This window comes from Nerophis ophidion, linkage group LG04, assembly GCF_033978795.1.
Source record: "Nerophis ophidion isolate RoL-2023_Sa linkage group LG04, RoL_Noph_v1.0, whole genome shotgun sequence".
Taxonomy (NCBI): Eukaryota; Metazoa; Chordata; class Actinopteri; order Syngnathiformes; family Syngnathidae; genus Nerophis; species Nerophis ophidion.
The window spans coordinates 7,479,866-7,499,881 of record NC_084614.1 but is presented as its reverse complement, the minus strand read 5'-3'; the positions used below and the strand labels follow the sequence as shown (position 1 = coordinate 7,499,881).

The window sequence follows — 20,016 nt, the reverse complement described above, 5'->3', positions numbered from 1 at the left end:
ACAGTAACCATATCAGATATCAGAGAGACCAGCGTCACACGGACAAAGGGAAGACCTTCTGGAGGAAAGTTCTGTGGTCAGATGGAACAAAAAACGGAGCTGTTTGGCCACAATACCCGGCAATGTGTTTGCAGGAGAAAAGGTGAGGCCTTTACTCCCAGGAGTACCATACCTACCGTCAAGCATGGTGGTCAATCAATCAATCAATGTTTACCTATATAGCCCTAAATCACTAGTGTCTCAAAGGGCTGCACAAACCACTACGACATCCTCGGTAGGCCAACATAAGGGCAAGGAAAACTCACACCCAGTGGGACATCGGTGACAATAATGACCCAGTGGGACGTCGGTGACAATGATGACTATGAGAACCTTGGAGAGGAGGAAAGCAATGGATGTCGAGCGGGTCTAATATAATACTGTGAAAGTTCAATCCATAATGGATCCAACACTGTAGCGAGAGTCCAGTCCAAAGCGGATCCAACACAGCAGCGAGAGTCCCGTTCACAGCGGAGCCAGCAGGAAACCATCCCAAGCGGAGGCGGATCAGCAGCGCAGAGATGTCCCCAGCCGATACACAGGCAAGCAGTACATGGCCACCGGATCGGACGGATGTCCCCCCTCCACAAGGGAGAGTGGGACATGGGAGAAAAAGAAAAGAAGCGGCAGATCAACTGGTCTTAAAAGGGAGTCTATTTAAAGGCTGGAGTATACAAATGAGTTTTAAGGTGAGACTTAAATGCTTCTACTGTGGTGGCATCTCGAACTGTTACCGGGAGGGCATTCCAGAGTACTGGAGCCCGAACGGAAAAAGCTCTATAGCCCGCAGACTTTTTTTGGGCTTTGGGAATCACTAATAAGCCGGAGTCCTTTGAAGGCAGATTTCTTGCCGGGACATATGGTACAATACAATCGGCAAGATAGGATGGAGCTAGACCGTGTAGTATTTTATATGTAAGTAGTAAAACCTTAAAGTCACATCTTAAGTGCACAGGAAGCCAGTGCAGGTGAGCCAGTACAGGCGTAATGTGGTGGTAGTATTATGTTCTGGGCCTTTTATGCTGCCAATGGAACTGCTGCTTTAAATGGGACAATGAAAAAGGAGGATTACCTCCAAATTCTTCAGGACTAGCTAAAACCAATCAGCCCGGAGGTTGGGTCTTGGGCGCGGTCGGGTGTTCTAACAGGACAATGACCCCCAAACACAGCTCAAAAGTGGTAAAGGAATGACTTTACAAGCACATATGAGGACCAGTCATAAACAATTTAGAGTGAAAAGCACATTTTTAGTTCCACTCGTATAAAAAAAAAAACATTCTAACGTGGATTGTTTCCCCAGCTTGGAGACTCTCCCGGAGGACACAACAAACTCCCTTCTCATGGACACACACCTGTTGTTGTTGTTGTTGACTTTAGACTGACTTATCGGCCGCACTGCAGGCTTACACACACACACATGCATCCGCTAAAATATCCGCTACACACAAATACTCCACCCCCAATCCAACTCCCTCCACGCAAATCCCATAGGGATGATGGAAGGATGGTCAGTGCCTGAGAGCTGCGGCCTGCCACCATGGCCCCCCACTCCCTCCCCTCTGTTGCTACATATCTGGAGATGTATGTTGTAATATTTCTATATGCTTTGCTGGGGACGTTTTTTTCCCACTCCAGACTGGGCTTGTATTTATTTCAGTCAATCAATCAATGTTTACTTATATAGCCCTAAATCACTAGTGTCTCAAAGGGCTGCACAAACCACTACGACATCCTCGGTAGGCCCACATAAGGGCAAGGAAAACTCACACCCAGTGGGACGTCGGTGACAATGATGACTATGAGAACCTTGGAGAGGAGGAAAGCAATGGATGTCGAGCGGGTCTAACATGATACTGTGAAAGTTCAATCCATAATGGATCCAACACTGTAGCGAGAGTCCAGTCCAAAGCGGATCCAACACAGCAGCGAGAGTCCCGTTCACAGCGGAGCCAGCAGGAAACCATCCCAAGCGGAGGCGGATCAGCAGCGCAGAGATGTCCCCAGCCGATACACAGGCAAGCAGGACATGGCCACCGGATCGGACGGATGTCCCCCCTCCACAAGGGAGAGTGGGACATAGGAGAAAAAGAAAAGAAGCGGCAGATCAACTGGTCTAAAAAGGGAGTCTATTTAAAGGCTAGAGTATACAAATGAGTTTTAAGGTTAGACTTAAATAATTCTACTGATAACAAATGATAACAAAGACCTAGCCTAAGAGTGAGAAACACATTTCGGGAGAATATCCGCACCATAACACAACAGAACTTGCAGCACTAACTCTTCTGGGACGCTACAATTTAGACCCTCCTCGACCTGGAATTGGGAGGTCTCAAGGTTGGCAAGTATGGGCACACACACACACACAGTCCTAAGTGTGAGCACTAGAACTGGGTGTAGTACGCACAAAAGGGGTCGATTATTTTTGAATTAGTTCTTATTTTGTACTTGTCTTAATCTTTTTGTACGTGTTTGACACTTTTCTTTCAAAGCCTAACCAGGGACAAGGGCTAGAAGTCTCTAGTACTTGGACATGGCTTACCTATGTAGCAATGTTTACTTTGATTGATTGCCTGAGACTTTTATTAGTAGATAGCACAGTACAGTACATATTCCGTACAATTGACCACTAAATGGTAACACCCCAATAAGTTTTTCAACTTGTTTAAGTCGGAGTCCACGTGAACCATTCCTTGTACCGTCCCTGTCCAAGAAATAGATCAATAAGAATTGTCAGAACTTGGACTACGGTGCAGCTTTCTGCGTGGATTGTTTCCCCGAGATGCAAGTGAACTGGCGTGAAGGTAAATACATGGTTTTTAATTTGGACTACAAACCCCGTTTCCATATGAGTTGGGAAATGGTGTTAGATGTAAATATAAACGGAATACAATAATTTGCGAATCCTTTTCAAGCCATATTCAGTTGAATATGCTACAAAGACAACATATTTGATGTTCAAACTCATAAACATTTTTTTTGGTGTAAACAATCATTAACTTTAGAATTTGATGCCAGCAACACGTGACAAAGAAGTTGGGAAAGGTGGCGATAAATACTGATAAAGTTGAGGAATGCTCATCAAACACTTATTTGGAACATCCCACAGGTGTGCAGGCTAATTGGGAACAGGTGGGTGCCATGATTAGGTATAAAAACAGCTTCCCAAAAAATGCTCAGTCTTTCACAAGAAAAGAATGGGGCGAGGTACACCCCTTTGTCCACAACTGCGTGAGCAAATAGTCAAACAGTTTAAGAACAACCTTTCTCAAAGTGCAATTGCAAGAAATTTAGTGATTTCAACATCAACGCTCCATAATATCATCAAAAGGTTCAGAGAATCTGGGGAAATCACTCCACGTAAGCGGCATGGCCGGAAACCAACATTGAATGACCGTGACCTTCCACTGTATCAAAAACCGACATCAATATCGAAAGGATATCACCACATGCGCTCAGGAACACTTCAGAAAACCACTGTCACTAAATACAGTTTGTCGCTACATCTGTAAGTGCAAGTTAAAGCTCTACTATGCAAAGCAAAAGCCAGTTGATCTGCCGCTTCTTTTCTTTCTCCTATGTCCCCCCCTCCCTTGTGGAGGGGGTCCGGTCCGATGACCATGGATGAAGTACTGGCTGTTCAGAGTCGAGACCCAGGATGGACCGCTCGTCGGGACCCAGGATGGACCGCTCGCCTGTATCGGTTGGGGACGTCTCTACGCTGCTGATCCGCTTGAGATGGTTTCCTGTGGACGGGACTCTCGCTGCTGTCTTGGATCCGCTTGAACTGAACTCTCGCGGCTGTGTTGGAGCCACTATGGATTGAACTTTCACAGTATCATGTTAGACCCGCTCCACATCCATTGCTTTCGGTCCCCTAGAGGGGGGGGGGTTGCCCACATCTGAGGTCCTCTCCAAGGTTTCTCATAGTCAGCATTGTCACTGGCGTCCCACTGGATGTGAATTCTCTCTGCCCACTGGGTGTGAGTTTTCCTTGCCCTTTTGTGGGTTCTTCCGAGGATGTTGTAGTCGTAATGATTTGTGCAGTCCTTTGAGACATTTGTGATTTGGGGCTATATAAATAAACATTGATTGATTGATTGATTTATCAACAACATCCAGGCCCGAGATCACCTAAGATGGACTGATGCAAAGTGGTTTGACGAGTCCACATTTCCAATTGTTTTTGGAAATATTCCACATGGTGTCATCTGGACCAAAGGGGAAGCGAACCATCCAGACTGTTATCGACGCAAAGTTGAAAAGCCAGCATGTGTGATGGTATGGGGGTGTATTAGTGCCCAAGGCATGGGTAACTTATGCATCTTTTACATTGGGGCGGCATAGCTCGGTTGGTAGAAACCTCAATTTACAAACTTAAGTTTTATAAATCAAAACGTTTGTATAATGAAGCAAATTTCTCCATAAAACACAATGTAAATATGAATAATGGGTTCGAGCCTTGACACAAGTCCATATTTTAGTGAAGGTTTGTACACGTTGTAGCAGACTGACATAACAGGGGGCGATGGATCTACTTTCTCTTTATTTTTTTAGGGGGCGGCATAGCTCGGTTGGTAGAGCGGCCGTGCCAGCAACTTGAGGGTTGCAGGTTCGATTCCCGCTTCCGCCATCCTAGTCACTGCCGTTGTGTCCTTGGGCAAGACACTTTACCCACCTGCTCCCAGTGCCACCCACACTGGTTTAAATGTAACTTAGATATTGGGTTTCACTATGTAAAGTGCTTTGAGTCACTAGAGAAAAGCGCTATATAAATATAATTCACTTCACTTCACTTCATCTAATGCTGAAAGGTCCATACAGGTTTTGGAACAACATATGCTGCCATCAAAGCGCCGTCTTTTTCATGGACGCCCCTGCTTATTTCAGCAAGACAATGCCAAGCCACATTCAGGATGTGTTACGACAGCGTGGCTTCGTAACAAAAAGAGTGCGGGTACTTTCCTGGCCCGCCTGCAGTCGTGGCGCATTATGAAGCGTAAAATACGACAGCGGAGACCCCGGACTGTTGAAGGACTGAAGCTCTACATAAAACAAGAATGGGAAAGAATTCCACTTTCAAAGCTTTAACAATTAGTTTCCTCAGTTCCCAAACGTTTATTGAGTGTTGTTAAAAGAAAAGGTGATGCTTCACGGTGGCAGAGGGGTTAGTGCGTCTGCCTCACAATACGAAGGTCCTGCAGTCCTGGGTTCAAATCCAGGCTCGGGATCTTTCTGTGTGGAGTTTGCATGTTCTCCCCGTGAATGCGTGGGTTCCCTCCGGGTACTCCGGCTTCCTCCCACTTCCAAAGACATGCACCTGGGGATAGGTTGATTGGCGACACTAAAATTGGCCCTAGTGTATGAATGTGAGTGTGAATGTTGTCTATCTGTGTTGGCCCTGCGATGAGGTGGCGACTTGTCCAGGGTGTACCCCGCCTCCGCCCGATTGTAGCTGAGATAGGCGCCAGCGCCCCCCGCGACCCCGAAAAGGAATAAGCGGTAGGAAATGGATGGATGGATGGATGGATGGATGTAACACAGTGGTGAACATGCCCTTTCCCATCTACTTTGGCATGTGTTGCAGCCATGAAATTCTAAGTTAATGATTATTTGCAAAAAAAAAAAAAGTTTATGAGTTTGAACATCAAATATGTTGTCTTTGTAGCATATTCAACTGAATATGGGTTGAAAAGGATTTGCAAATCATTGTATTCTGTTTATATTTACATCTAACACAATTTCCCAACTCATATGGAAACAGGGTTTGTATTAACTCTTGTCTAAGAATATCTTCTCCTGACTTCCTTCTCCAGCTGAAGAAGCTCCTCATAAAGCAGTTGGCATGTGCTGTCGTCAACGTCCATCTGACAGAAGACAAAAAGCAGCTGGTTAAAAGGTGGAATGACGAGTCAAAGAACCACTCAGGCTCCAATGGAGTCATCAAGGACCTGCACCATCATTATGACATACATGGACACGCATGGTTCTTAAACAAATACATTCTAAGCTGCAAATAAATGTAAATAAAAGTCCACTTAAATAAAGGTCTGTCATGATTGCGAAAATTCTTCTCCCAGGATGCAATCGAACTTTTCCGGACAAAAGGTAGGAGGTAGGAACGTATTTATTATTAATATATGTACAGAAAGGTACAAAAACGGGAAACAACCCGAAGGCAAGTGCCTATCGGATGCAGAAGCTGAGGCAAGAAACTTAGAACATGGAACTGTAGACATGAACCTCATGAAACTGTGGCATGAGATAACTAATACCTACTTGGAATGAATGAAGCAATGAATGTTACTACATGACATGTATACTTACATCATGTATATATTACATGTTATTATGAATGTTACTAGATACTACATATATACTTACATCATGTATATATTACATGTTATTATGAATGTTACTACATGACATATATACTTACATCATGTATATATTACATGTTATTATGAATGTTACTAGATACTACATATATACTTACATCATGTATATATTACATGTTATTATGAATGTTACTACATGACATATATACATACATCATGTATATAGTACATGTTATTATGAATGTTACTAGATACTACATATCTACTTACATCATGTATATATTACATATTATGAATGTTACTAGATACTACATATATACTTACATCATGTATATATTACATGTTATTATGAATGTTACGAGATACTACATATATACTTACATCATGTATATATTACATGTTATTATGAATGTTACAACATGACATATATACTTACATCATGTATATATTACATGTTATTATGAATGTTACTAGATACTACATATATACTTACATCATGTATATATTACATGTTATTATGAATGTTACAACATGACATATACACTTACATCATGTATATATTACATGTTGTTATGAATGTTACTACATGACATATATACTTACATCATGTATATATTACATGTTATTATGAATGTTACTAGATACATATCTACTTACATCATGTATATATTACATATTATGAATGTTACTAGTTACTACATATATACTTACATCATGTATATATTACATGTTATTATGAATGTTACTAGATACCACGTATCTACTTACATCATGTATATAGTACATGTTATTATGAATGTTACTACATGACATATATACTTACATCATGTATATATTATATGTTATTATGAATGTTACTAGATACTACATATATACTTACATCATGTATATATTACATGTTATTATGAATGTTACAGTGTGAGGGGACTTTTGATCGCATTTATTTACAATCTAAAATGCATTAAAAAAAAAAATCCTGTCGCCATGTCGCCCATATTGATTGTGAACAATAGGCAATATTCCCTCCAAAAAGGTGTACTTCCCCTTTAAGTGATGTAAATGTTCATTTGCCATTTCTATTTATTTCATACTTTTTTGCATGTAAAACTACAACTATTCTCTCTAAAATGTGTTTTTGTTCCTATTTCTGGTGGCTGCAACAGACTGATTGGATGAACAGGACAAACATGTGGGTATAATTGGGTCTTTGCCTGCATACTACAGAAAAAGAGGTACCATAATGCATTTAAAAACACCATCAGGTGTACCTAACGGAGAGAGACACTTACCTGCCGCGGTTCCGTGTAGTTTGTCCCGAGTCCCGACGTCAAGCTGTGATACTTTGCCCGAGGGTCCAGAGACTCGGGGCTTTGGAGGAACAGCCAGTGCTGCGGAAGGTCCAGACAATTCTCTTGTTGGGTCACAACATTCACGCTTCTGTCGGGTATTTTGTGGCGGTGACGTACCAGAGAGCCCGCTCCGTTGTAGGGTGTGAGAGTGAAGGTGTGGGTGAAGATCCGGATCTGCTCAACACACAACACGAGGACATGAGGATGCCACAGGAACTTCAAGTATCGTCAACACACGTCAGCAACCTTTTCAATGCTATTGAAATAAAACTTGGCTGTATTGTACATATTTTAGAGTAGTCAGTGTGCAGCTTGTGACATTTTTTTTCCTGGGTTTTCTATCATTTCCTGTCCTGGTGCTCTTATTTTGGTTCTACTTCCTGTGTGACGTCTTGGTGGCATTGTGGTGACGAGTTGTTCTCTCGTGGGTGCAGCAAAGATGGACACAGCGTGAGGTAGGAACAATCATTTATTTATACTAACTAAAACAGTCTAAGAACCAAAAACACTTGCTCGAAGGCACTACACACAAAACAGAAAGCGCTGGCATGAGCTTGGGACAAACAACTGAAATAGCATGTAAGCTAATGTACACGAAGGTAGTTACCACAAGGCTGGAAAGAGCGACGTCAACTGTAGCATGAAGCGAACAAGAGTCCAAGAAAGAATGTCAAAGGCGGTCTTAAATAGGGAGATAACTAACCAAAGCAGGTGCGTGCGATCAAAGGAGAAACAGGTGACACTAAATGGGTAACTATGACAACGGGACAAAACCAGGAAGGGCCACAAAGAACTGAGGAAGACAAATACTAGACATAATGTGATAACAAACAGAACCAAAACCAGAATATGCCATGATCCAAGACGTGGATCAAGACATCCTGTTAGGTTCCTCACTCCTTCACTTTCACACCTGTTTTCCATGGATCATTCTGCCCTGATAAGAAGGGCATTTACCTTCACTGTGCATTCCATTTTTCTGCTTCCCGGGGTCCAGACCAAAGAACATAATATTGGATGCATTATACACCGGAACTCACTTTGTTGCCAGACTACAATTTTAAGGGAAAAAACACACTAAAACTTAAAACTGCAAGCAGCGATGGACGGGACCGACTTTTGTTTTCCTGTCATCACCCAGGCAACATATCTTTACCTGTACATTACCTACCTTCTCTGTATCCTGGTGTCAAACTGGTGCCTCCTTCTTTCACCCATTCAACATATCTTTACCTGCACATTACCTACCTTCCCTGCATCCTGGGGTCACACTGGTGCTTTTTTCTGTCACCCATACATGCCGGTGCTTACTGCCATCACCCAGACAACATATCTTTACTTGCACATTACCTACCTTCTCTGTATTCTGGTGTCAAACTGGTGCCTCCTTCTTTCACCCAGTCAACATATTTTTACCCGCACAGTACCTACCTTCTCTGCATTGTGTGGTCACGCTGGTGCTTCCTGCTTTTAAGCGGCCATCTTGAGACGGCAGCAGCGCAGCAGTTCTTTGAAGGCTCGTAAAATCCAAACCGGAGCAGTTAGAAAAACTATTTGCGCAACTTTCAATCAGAAGGGTTCAATCTCTTTCCTGTGCGAGTTTGAAGCCGACACAACAAACGCGCTCAGAGGAGATAATGTTTGAAAAAAAGGTGACAGGTTTTTACAAAACCTTTGTTTGAAGGGGTGATTGCAAACTTCCTGTTGATTTTTGCTGAAGGATATCAACTAATGAAATGTAGGTCTAAGGGAGACCTACATAGAGGTTTTTGTTTCATGTCTCTATGACATTCCTACCGGAAGTTACAAGCAGTTTCTTCTGTGTTTTCTTCCTAGGAGCAGTTTTGTCTGTGTTTTATTCCTAGGGGGCGCTAGAGCGCAATTTTGAGTTTTGGGGTTTGGTATTTTTATTTGATTGCAATTTTCACCAGTCCTTATGTGTGTGTCCTGTTTGGTTATTTTTTAAGCATTTTAAGGGGGTCAAATTACAGCTCAAATTCTATTTGAGTTTTGTCTCTCTTAGAATTGAAAATGTCGAGCAAAGCGAGACCAGCTTGCTAGTAAATAAATACAATTTAAAAAATAGAGGCAGCTCACTGGTAAGTGCTGCTATTTGAGCTATTTTTAGAACAGGCCAGCGGGCGACTCATCTGGTCCTTACGGGCGACCTTAGATAGATTAGATTAGATTAGATAGTACTTTATTTATTCCGTCAGGAGAGTTCCTTCAGGAAAATTACAATTTTCAGCACAATCCCATTCAAGATCAGACAAACATTACAGGGTGACAGAACAGGATCGCTGACAGAGGACCTGATGCCCGCGTTGGTGCCCCCTGCTGTAGAAGATGTGAAGACATATGAGGACAGAAATGAGACAATGGCACTCACCAGCCACATGATTGGCATGATGAGAGTCCAAAGGAAGGATGGCAGGATCCCGTAAGTTAGGTTGGTCATCACCAGTCCTGGACATATCACCGAGGAGTACAGCCCCTGGACAAAATAGGAGGGAAACTCTTTTTTTGGGTCCCAACAAAAGCCCAAATTCATTCTTTTCCAGCTGCACTCTTCATGTGTTGTTGTTACAGGTGGACTATGAAGGTGTGCCAGGCCTACCTGGCTGTTCTTGTGCGTGTTGAGGGCCACACTCAGCATGTCACAGGCCTACCTGGCTGTTCTTGTGCGTGTTGAGGGCCACACTCAGCATGTCACAGGCCTACCTGGCTGTTCTTGTGCGTGTTGAGGGCCACACTCAGCATGTCGCAGGCGTACTTGGAGGAGCTGTAGGGCTCCGAGCCCGTGCTGTGCTGGATGTCTTCCACGCTGAAGGCGCTGCGGCGGGCGTTGCTGGAGGAGGTCCACACCAGACGAGACGTGTGAGGCTGCTGACACAGCAGAGGCTCCAGCTCTCTCACCTGCAACATCAACACGGCTGTCGGTCCCGGAACGCTCCAGACAAAGACTGGAAGGGACTGTTCATTCTGTCTTCTTATTCACATTTGTGTCATCTGCAGTGTTCTTTTCACATACCTGGGACTCATCAACCTACCAGGTGTGTCTGCTTGGCCACGCCCAGAAGAACAGCTGATAGTCAACACGCCACGGCGGTCAGTCAGGTGACCATTCTGACAGTGCAAGCATGTCAGGTAAATAATCTAATACTAGTATCGTACCGTGATACTAATGAAAAATTTTCGGTACTATACCGCCTCACGTGGTGACATTGCTGGTTTTAGGAGCAGAGGAGCATGTTGGGCAGTGCACACACACCGAGTACTTGCAAGCAGACACAGTGTGTGGACAGAAAAGGGAGAACGGACGCATTTTGGCGTAAAAAGTCAAGATAAAGGTGGAGTTATAACACTGAAACAGGAAGAGCTGCGTTAAAACATGGCCAGCTCGCCAGCGGCTAACGTCCATCCGCAGTATTTTAACGACTTATACGTCCATCATATCCTCATGTGACATCTCTTTTTATTTTTTTTCGGACTATAATGCGCAATAATGTTATATGTGTATTAGAATTGTCCCGATCCGATATCTGGATCGGATCGGCCGCCGATATTTGCCAAAAAATGCGTATCGGCAAGGCATGGGAAAATGCCGATCCAGATCTAGTTTAAAAAAAAAACTCTGGTCCATGTTTTCCAACACACCGATTTAAATAATTCTTTCCACTCCTCTGCTGCTCCCTAAACTCCGTTCCGCATTTTCCAGAACACCTTCAAAACATCCACAGGTCTGCGTTGTAACCGTTCAGACGGCCGTGTGAATTAAAAGTTACGGTAAAAGTGTCAGCTGTGTGGGATTATTTTATCCTACAAAATGAAAAAGATGAAGAGGTGGAGTGCAAAACATGCCACAATAAAGTCAAGCGTGGTGGTGAAGTTGTAAGACATTTTAATGACTCTTGCGAGTGAGAGGCTTTTTAGCACTCATCATAGATGAAGACAGGAGCAGGCTGACACCTGAGTATCTTGAAGTGCTCGTCTTTGTGAGAAAGAATCTCCCCATTATGCTTGGACTTCAATTGTTTGCCCCCCCCTGACTGGGGCAAACAATTGTGTATATATATATATATTTTTTTTTTAATTTACTCTTGTTCAAGAGCAAGTATTGATGCTGAGTTATAGACATTTTATCCCACTCAGGTTGTTTGTGTGTTTTGCTTTTTTTTAATAATGTTTACAGCATTATTTGCACTTTATACTGTTCACTTTTTTGTGTTTAATGATGCCATTTCTGTTTGTCATGTATTATTTTTGATATTTTGTGTTTATCCTTGAATACCAACTATTGTGTATTATTCAAACTCACCTAAATCAGCTGGCTAGTTGTTATCAAGAGTACTAAAATCCTTTTCAGCATGAATCTGACAACTAAGTAGGCTAAATAACTTTAAACTTTAATACATGCTCGGATAGGCCAGTATCGGCCAGTATCGGTATCGGATCGGAAGTGCAAAAACCTGGATCGGGACATCCCTAATGTGTATATGTATATACTGTATTTCCTTGAATTGCCGCCGGGTATATAGTATGCGCCTGCCTGGAATTTCCGCCGGGTCATACTCGTCACGTCACCAGTGACACTTCACCTGTCATCGTTTTCAAAATGGAGGAGGCAGGGTGGACCTACACCGGACATCCACTGTAATGATACCAAGTACAAGAGTGCATGTAGTTGATACTAGTATTATCATACTTTTTTCCTTAAAAAAAAATTCACATTGTGTTTATAAAGTCAGTAAATACGTCCCTGGACACATGAGGACTTTTCCGTTCATGCTCCTTACAGCGCAACACCTAACCTTTACGTCTGTATTTCCTAACCGTATTATATTTTATGGTCCTGTAACTGCTCGGTATCGGATCGATACCTACATTTATTGTATCATCCAAAACTAATGTCAAGTATCAAAGAACAGAAAAATAAGTGATTATTACATTTGAACAGAAGTGTAGATAGAACATGTTAAAAGACAAAACAGCGCGACACCTACCCTTTACATCAGAATTTCTTAACCATATTATTATTGGTTTATCTGGCATTATATTTTATTGTACGATCCTTTAACTACTTGGTATCGGATGGATACCTAAATGTGTGGTAACATCCAAAACTAATGTAAAGTATGAAAGAAGAGAAGAATAAGTGATTATTACATTTGAACAGAAGTGTAGATAGAACATGTTAAAAGACAAAACAGCGTGACACCTACCCTTTACATCGGAATTTCTTAACCATATTATTATTGGTTTATCTGGCATTATATTTTATTGTACGATCCTTTAACTACTTGGTATCGGATGCATATCTAAATGTGTGGTAACATCCAAAACTAATGTAAAGTATGACAGAAGAGAAGAATAAGTGATTATTACATTTGAACAGAAGTGTAGATAGAACATGTTGAAAGAGAAAATAAGCAGATATTAACAGTAAATGAACAAGTGGATGAATCATACTTTTTTACAGTTTGTCCCTCAGAATGTGTACAAAATTATAGGTGTAAAAATGAAACAATATGTTACTGCAGACTTATTAGGAGTCTTTGTTTGTTTACTTACTACTAAAAGAGAAGTTGTCTATTTTATTGAAGGACTAAATGACAATAATAAACATATGTTTCATGTACACTAACATTTGTTGTTACAGTAAAGCCATTTTTGGGGCCCCCTTTTTTCATAAAAGTATGTACATACGAGTGTGTGTGGGGACCACACGAGTGTGTGTGTGTCAAAGTGGAAAGAAAGGAGGTGTTTACCAGGAGAAAGTGACCAAAGAGGTTGGTAGCAAAGACCTCCTGCAGACCGTCAGCGTTGAGGCGGTCTTGCTGGGTGAGGAGACCCTCTGCGGTGGCAAACATGTTGACCACGTTCCTGCAGAGAGGACTATGACATGCTGGACTGACAGCGGGTCTTTCCACAAGTCACATACCTGGAGAACAGACCCTTGACAAAAGCCTTGAGGTCCACTTGTGGATTGGGCATGATTCCTGCATTCAGGTACAGAAAGTCCACTCTGTTGTACCTGCGGGGGGAGGGGGGGAGAACCATGTGTGAGATCCAGTACGTGGTGTCACAGACCTTCAGAGTGTCCACCTGGCCCGAAGCTCCCGGGCCGCCGCCAGCACGGACTGCACAGAGGCCACGTCCAGGTGCAGGAGGTCCAGGCGGGCGTGGGCGTGGGAGGTGAGCAGGGCGCGGCGGGCAGCCTGGGCCTTCTGCATGTTCCTGCATGCCAGGCACAGGAGGAGCTGGGGGTCCTCAGTCAGGAGCCTTTCACACAGGGCCAGCCCGATGCCACTGAAGCAAGGAGAGCAAATGTGGCGGATGACCACAGATATGTCAAATATACACACTTACCAAAGGGTTATTTACTATTGCACATATTAATAGTCAAGTTGAGAGTCATAACATCTAGGACTTTGAATCTTTGGCACCACACATTCAGAATGGATTATTGATTCAAAACAATCCTCGATTCTAAAACAATACATTTTTAATAGCATTGGACGACAGTGCTATGATTAAATACATTCTTCCATAAAATAGATAAACAGCTCTGATAAATGTTGATATTACTTAAAAGAAAATATTTAATAAAGGTAAAAAGAGAAGTATCCAACACTTCTCTTTTCCAAAGTAAATGCAGGCCTCCAAGTTTTACTTTTTAAGGGCAAGGCAAGTGTTGCCTTAAAGCAGTGTGTGTGTGTATATATATATATATATATATATATATATATATATATATATATATATGTATATATATATATATATATATATACACACACATATATATATATATATATATATACACATATACATACATACATATATATATATGTATACAGTATATACACATATATATACACATATACATACATACATATATACACATAAATACATATACATACATACTTTTATATATATATATGTATATATACACATAAGTACATATATATATATACACATATACTGTACATACACACACATATATATATATATATATATATATATATATATATATATATATATACACACACACATATATGTATGCATATATATGTATATAAACATATATATATACACATGTGCATATATTTGTATATATATACTATATACACACATATATATGTATACACACACACATATATACATATATGTATATATATATATGTGTGTGTGTATGTATATATATATATATATACATACAGTATATACAAACATATATATATGTATACACACACACACACACACATATATATATATATATACATATGTACATACATACATACATAAATATATGTATTCATTAACATTTATCTGAAAAAAAAAAAGCTTAGTGTCCCCTTACTCCCATGTTGTTTGTACCGATTAACATTAATTATTAAACAGTTGAAAATGTAAGAAAAAAAAGTAATCTTGGGGAGTTTTTATTAATTTATTTGACGAAACAATTACGTTACATATGTCCATTGATAAGTAAAAAGTCAAGGGCGGTCATGACATGCTGGTCAATTCTTTAAGGCATTACAACAAGTCACAATGGGCGGTCTGGTCTCGGCACTTTATCGCGCTTAAATTTGAACCCTGTACAGCAAATATAGATCATCTACATCAATGGTCCCCAAACTATGGCCAGAGGGCCTCATACTGCCTTTTTTAATCTGTGCTTCCTTTTTTACTGCAATAAATAAATAAATAAATAAAATAAATAAATAAATAGGGCTTCACGGTGGAAGAGGGGTTAGTGCGTCTGCCTCACAATACAAAGGTCCTGCAGTCCTGGATTTAATCCCAGGCTGGGGATCTTTCTGTGTGGTGTTTGCATGTTCTCCCCGTGAATGCGTGGGTTCCTTCCGGGTACTCCGGCTTCCTCCCACCGCCAAAGACATGCACCTGGGGATAGGCCCCTCCCACCTCCAAAAACATGCACCTGGGGATAGGTTGATTGGCAACACTAAATGGTCCCTAGTGTGTGAATGTGAGTGTGAATGTTGTCTGTCTATCTGTGTTGGCCCTGTGATGAGCTGGCGACTTGTCCAGGGTGTACCCCGCCTTCCGCCTGATTGTAGCTGAGATAGGCGCCAGCGCCCCCCGCGACCCCAAAAGGGAATAAGCGGAACAAAATGGATGGATGGATAAAATAAATAAATAAATATATATGTATGTTTATTTTTGATGTATTTATTTTTTTTATCTGACCTTTGTTTTTGTTTTTATTCATCATCCAACAAAATAATATACAATAGTCCAAAGTAAAAAATACATTTAAAATATTTTGTTATTTATTTTAAATCCCTCCTTCCTTTTTTTAATTATTTTTAATTATTCCAATTCCAAATCTAAAGCCGGCCCAGCAACATTGACAGTGGAGTAATTGAGAGGACACACAAACATGACACAAAACAATCCATGAGTAGTCAAACTAAAATAAATAATATCAAGTACGGCATCAACATTTGTAAGAATTCCAACAGAACAGTGATTAATGTGTCCTGTCTCGCCCATCCATCCATCCATTTTCTATCGCTTCTTCCTCTGGGGCTGTAAGCAATTCATTGTGTGTAAAACTGTATTTTCCCAGGGATGACATGACATCATCACGCACTCAGTCCATTAGAAATTGGCGAAATCTTTGGGGAAACTTAAAATAGACTTGAGTTTGTCGTCTTTTGCTGCTAAATATAAAACATGATGTCACTACTGGTTTCCTACAAATACCAAAATAAAAGTCCAAAAGTTCACTGACTTCTAGTATTCATGTTGAAATCACTTGTACTGTGAATGAATATTCTTGCTCTCCTGGACTACTTCCTGCCTGTCTGCCCGCACAAAAGCACAATCAATCAATCAATGTTTATTTATATAGCCCTAAATCCAACACCAGCCGCTGTCATCAATAATGCACTGACATGGAGGAACTACACCCGGGTCAAACTACACCTTCTCCACTTCAAGGTCACTGCAAGATGGAACCTATCCCAGCTAAAGGCATAATATATACACTAACTCAATATATGCATGCACTAAATATACACATGCTATATGCACTAAATGTATAGATAATATATAAACTAAGTATACACATGCATACACTAAATATACACATACTATACACACTAAATGTATACACAATATATACACTACATATAAAGATAACACATACACAATATATACACTAAATATATAAGTAAAAAATACACTAAATGTATACACAATGTATAATCTAAATATATCAATAATATATACAATATACACACAATTCATACACAATATATACACTAAATGTATACAACACATATACACAAAATTTATAGATAATATATACACTAACTAAATACATACAAAATACATACACTAAATATACACGTGTATACTTAATACATACACTAAATATACACGTGTATACTTAATACATACACAATATATACACTAAATATATGGTTAATACATACATAATCTATACACTAAATGTATAGATAATATATACACTAAACATATACATACACTAGATATACACATTTATACTAAATATACACATAATATATACACTAAATATATGGTTAATACATACACAACATATACATTAAATGTATAAATACGTAATATATACACTAAATCTATAGACAATATATTTATACTAAATATATAGATGAAATATACACTAACTAAATATACACATATATACTAAATACATACACTAAACATATAAATAATATATATACTAAATATATAGATAATATATACACTAAATGTATACACAATACATACACTAAATATATAGATAATATATACACTCCCTAAATATATACATAATAGATACACTACATATACTAAATATACACATACCATATATAGTAAATGTACAGACTATATGTATATAATATATACACTAACTAAATACATACATTAAGTATACACATACTATGTATAGTAAATGTATACACAATATATAGATAATATATGTACACAATATATATAGATAATATTTACACACAATATATAGATACAAGTACACACAATATTTAAATAATATGTATATATATATACACACAGTATATAGATAATATATACTCACAATATATAGGTACAAGTACACACAATATATAGATATTATATACACACACAATATATATAGATAATATAAACACAATATATAAATAATACATACACACAATATATAGATAATATACACACAATATATAGAGAATATATACACACAATATATATAGATAATGTACACACAATATATAGATAATATATACACACAATATATAGACAATATAGACACACTATATAGATATTATGTACACACAATATATAGATAATACATACACACAATATATATAGATAATTAAGACACACAATATATAGATAATATATACACACAATTTATAGAGAATATAGACACACACTATCTATAGATGTTATATACACACAATATATAGATAATATATACTCACAATATATAGGTACAAGTACACACAATATATAGACAATACATACACACAATATATATAGATAATATAGACACACAATATATAGAGAATATATACACACAATATATAGATAATATATACTCACAATATATAGGTACAAGTACACACACTATATAGACAATACATACACACAATATATATATAGATAATAGACACACAATATATAGAGAATATATACACACACTATCTATAGATTTTATATACACACAATATATAGATAATATATACTCACAATATATAGGTACAAGTACACACAATATATAGACAATACATACACACAATATATATAGATAATATACACACACAATATATACAGAATATATACACACACTATCTATAGATGTTATATATACACAATATATAGATAATATATAATCACAATATATAGGTACAAGTACACACAATATATAGACAATACATACACACAATATATATAGATAATATAGACACACAATATATAGAGAATATATACACACAATATATAGATATTATATACACACAATATATAAATACATACACACAATATATAGATATTACATACACACAATATATATAGATAATCCATACACACAATATATAGATATTACATACACACAATATATATAGATAATATACAAACACAATATATAGATAATACATACACACAATATATATATATAGATAATATAGACACACAATATATAGATAATACATACACACACAATATATATAGATAATATAGACACACAATATATAGATAATATATAAACACAATATATAGATAATACATACACACACACAATATATATAGATAATATAGACACACAATACATGCAGTAAACCGGAAGCCAGTAAAGACATGAGTATTTACTGCTTACTACATTACCCAGAAAGCACTGCGGCTCTAAACAAACGGTGTTCCTTCCATAAGAATGATGGTCTCAATTTCCACATGATATTTATTAGCCGGCGTGGGGATGTTTAGCAGACTTAAATGAAAGATTCAATATGTTTCATCCCGTGACTCAACATGAACATTGATAAGTAGTTGCGTCGACGTAACGCTAACATGTGCTAACACGCTAACGCTACACCACATACCTGTTGGCGCCCGTTACAATGACAACTTTCTGCATCTCTGGCCGTCACTTTAGTCCACCTTGACGGAGGACAACTCGGTGAAATGAGAGCTGGGACGGGTGAAAAGTGGACATAGGCGACCCCATGGTTCGATTCCGGTGTGAAGCCATCAGCCAATCAACGTGCTCGAGCGGAGACGTGGTGTGATGGCCTGGCCAATCAGCTTCGACGACGGCAAGCGACGAGAGACAAGAGTGGTCGCGCAGCGCAAAGTTTATACGGTATTTTATAAGAATATTACGGTATTTAAAATGACTTACGGTAATATAAAACACTTTATTTTTATTACTTGTATTTGCCAATTCATTTGCATGAAAGATGGTGCCATCTTTGTTTTGTGTATATATATATATATATATATATATATATATATATATATATATATATATGTGGGAAAAATCACAAGACTACTTCATCTCTACAGAACTGTTTCATGAGGGGTAAATATATATATATATATATATGAAAGTTATATAGACATATCTCCAAAACCAAACATGCAATATGTCTAAAAATGCCCATAATATTGTATCTATAAGAGTTTTACTAGTCAGGTGTTTTGTAAGGTTTACAAATGAGGTTTTATTCATAATGACAGTATAACTGTCACACTCAATATGACAGTTATTGAAACATAACTCCTAAACCAAACATGCAAAATGTCTA

General features: G+C 38.7%; 1 protein-coding gene across 3 annotated transcripts; it reads right to left on the bottom strand.

Annotated features, from left to right (window-relative positions):
- Window positions 1–5,130: 5,130 nt before the first annotated feature.
- hsd17b7 (hydroxysteroid (17-beta) dehydrogenase 7) lies at window positions 5,131–19,490 on the bottom strand. 3 transcript variants are annotated; one of them, XM_061896877.1, is made up of 9 exons: window positions 19,312–19,490; window positions 13,829–14,032; window positions 13,665–13,757; window positions 13,492–13,606; window positions 10,445–10,639; window positions 10,113–10,217; window positions 7,841–7,897; window positions 7,664–7,762; window positions 5,131–5,903 (listed from the first exon to the last, which is right to left on the bottom strand). In XM_061896877.1, the coding sequence occupies exons 1-9, from the start codon at window positions 19,344–19,346 to the stop codon at window positions 5,820–5,822; spliced, it is 987 nt and encodes a 328-aa protein (XP_061752861.1). In that variant the 5' UTR covers window positions 19,347–19,490; the 3' UTR covers window positions 5,131–5,819. The 3 variants fall into 3 exon arrangements, 2 of the variants coding, with proteins under 2 accessions (XP_061752861.1, XP_061752862.1); XR_009806381.1 differs by lacking the exons at window positions 5,131–5,903; window positions 7,664–7,762; window positions 7,841–7,897 and having other exon boundaries at window positions 10,341–10,639; XM_061896878.1 differs by lacking the exons at window positions 5,131–5,903; window positions 7,664–7,762; window positions 7,841–7,897; window positions 10,113–10,217; window positions 10,445–10,639 and adding an exon at window positions 10,646–12,374.
- Between the last annotated feature and the right edge of the window lie 526 nt (window positions 19,491–20,016).

Bases quoted from the DNA above. Each gene is read 5' to 3' on its own strand.
- hsd17b7 (XM_061896877.1), bottom strand. From the start codon at position 19,346: ATGCAGAAAGTTGTCATTGTAACGGGCGCCAACAG. The intron at 13,758-13,828 runs GTGGACACTCTG...CTCCCCCCGCAG, and splicing joins GCCCGGGAGCTTCGGGCCAG to GTACAACAGAGTGGACTTTC. The intron at 7,763-7,840 runs GTACGTCACCGC...GACCTTCCGCAG, and splicing joins ACAACGGAGCGGGCTCTCTG to CACTGGCTGTTCCTCCAAAG.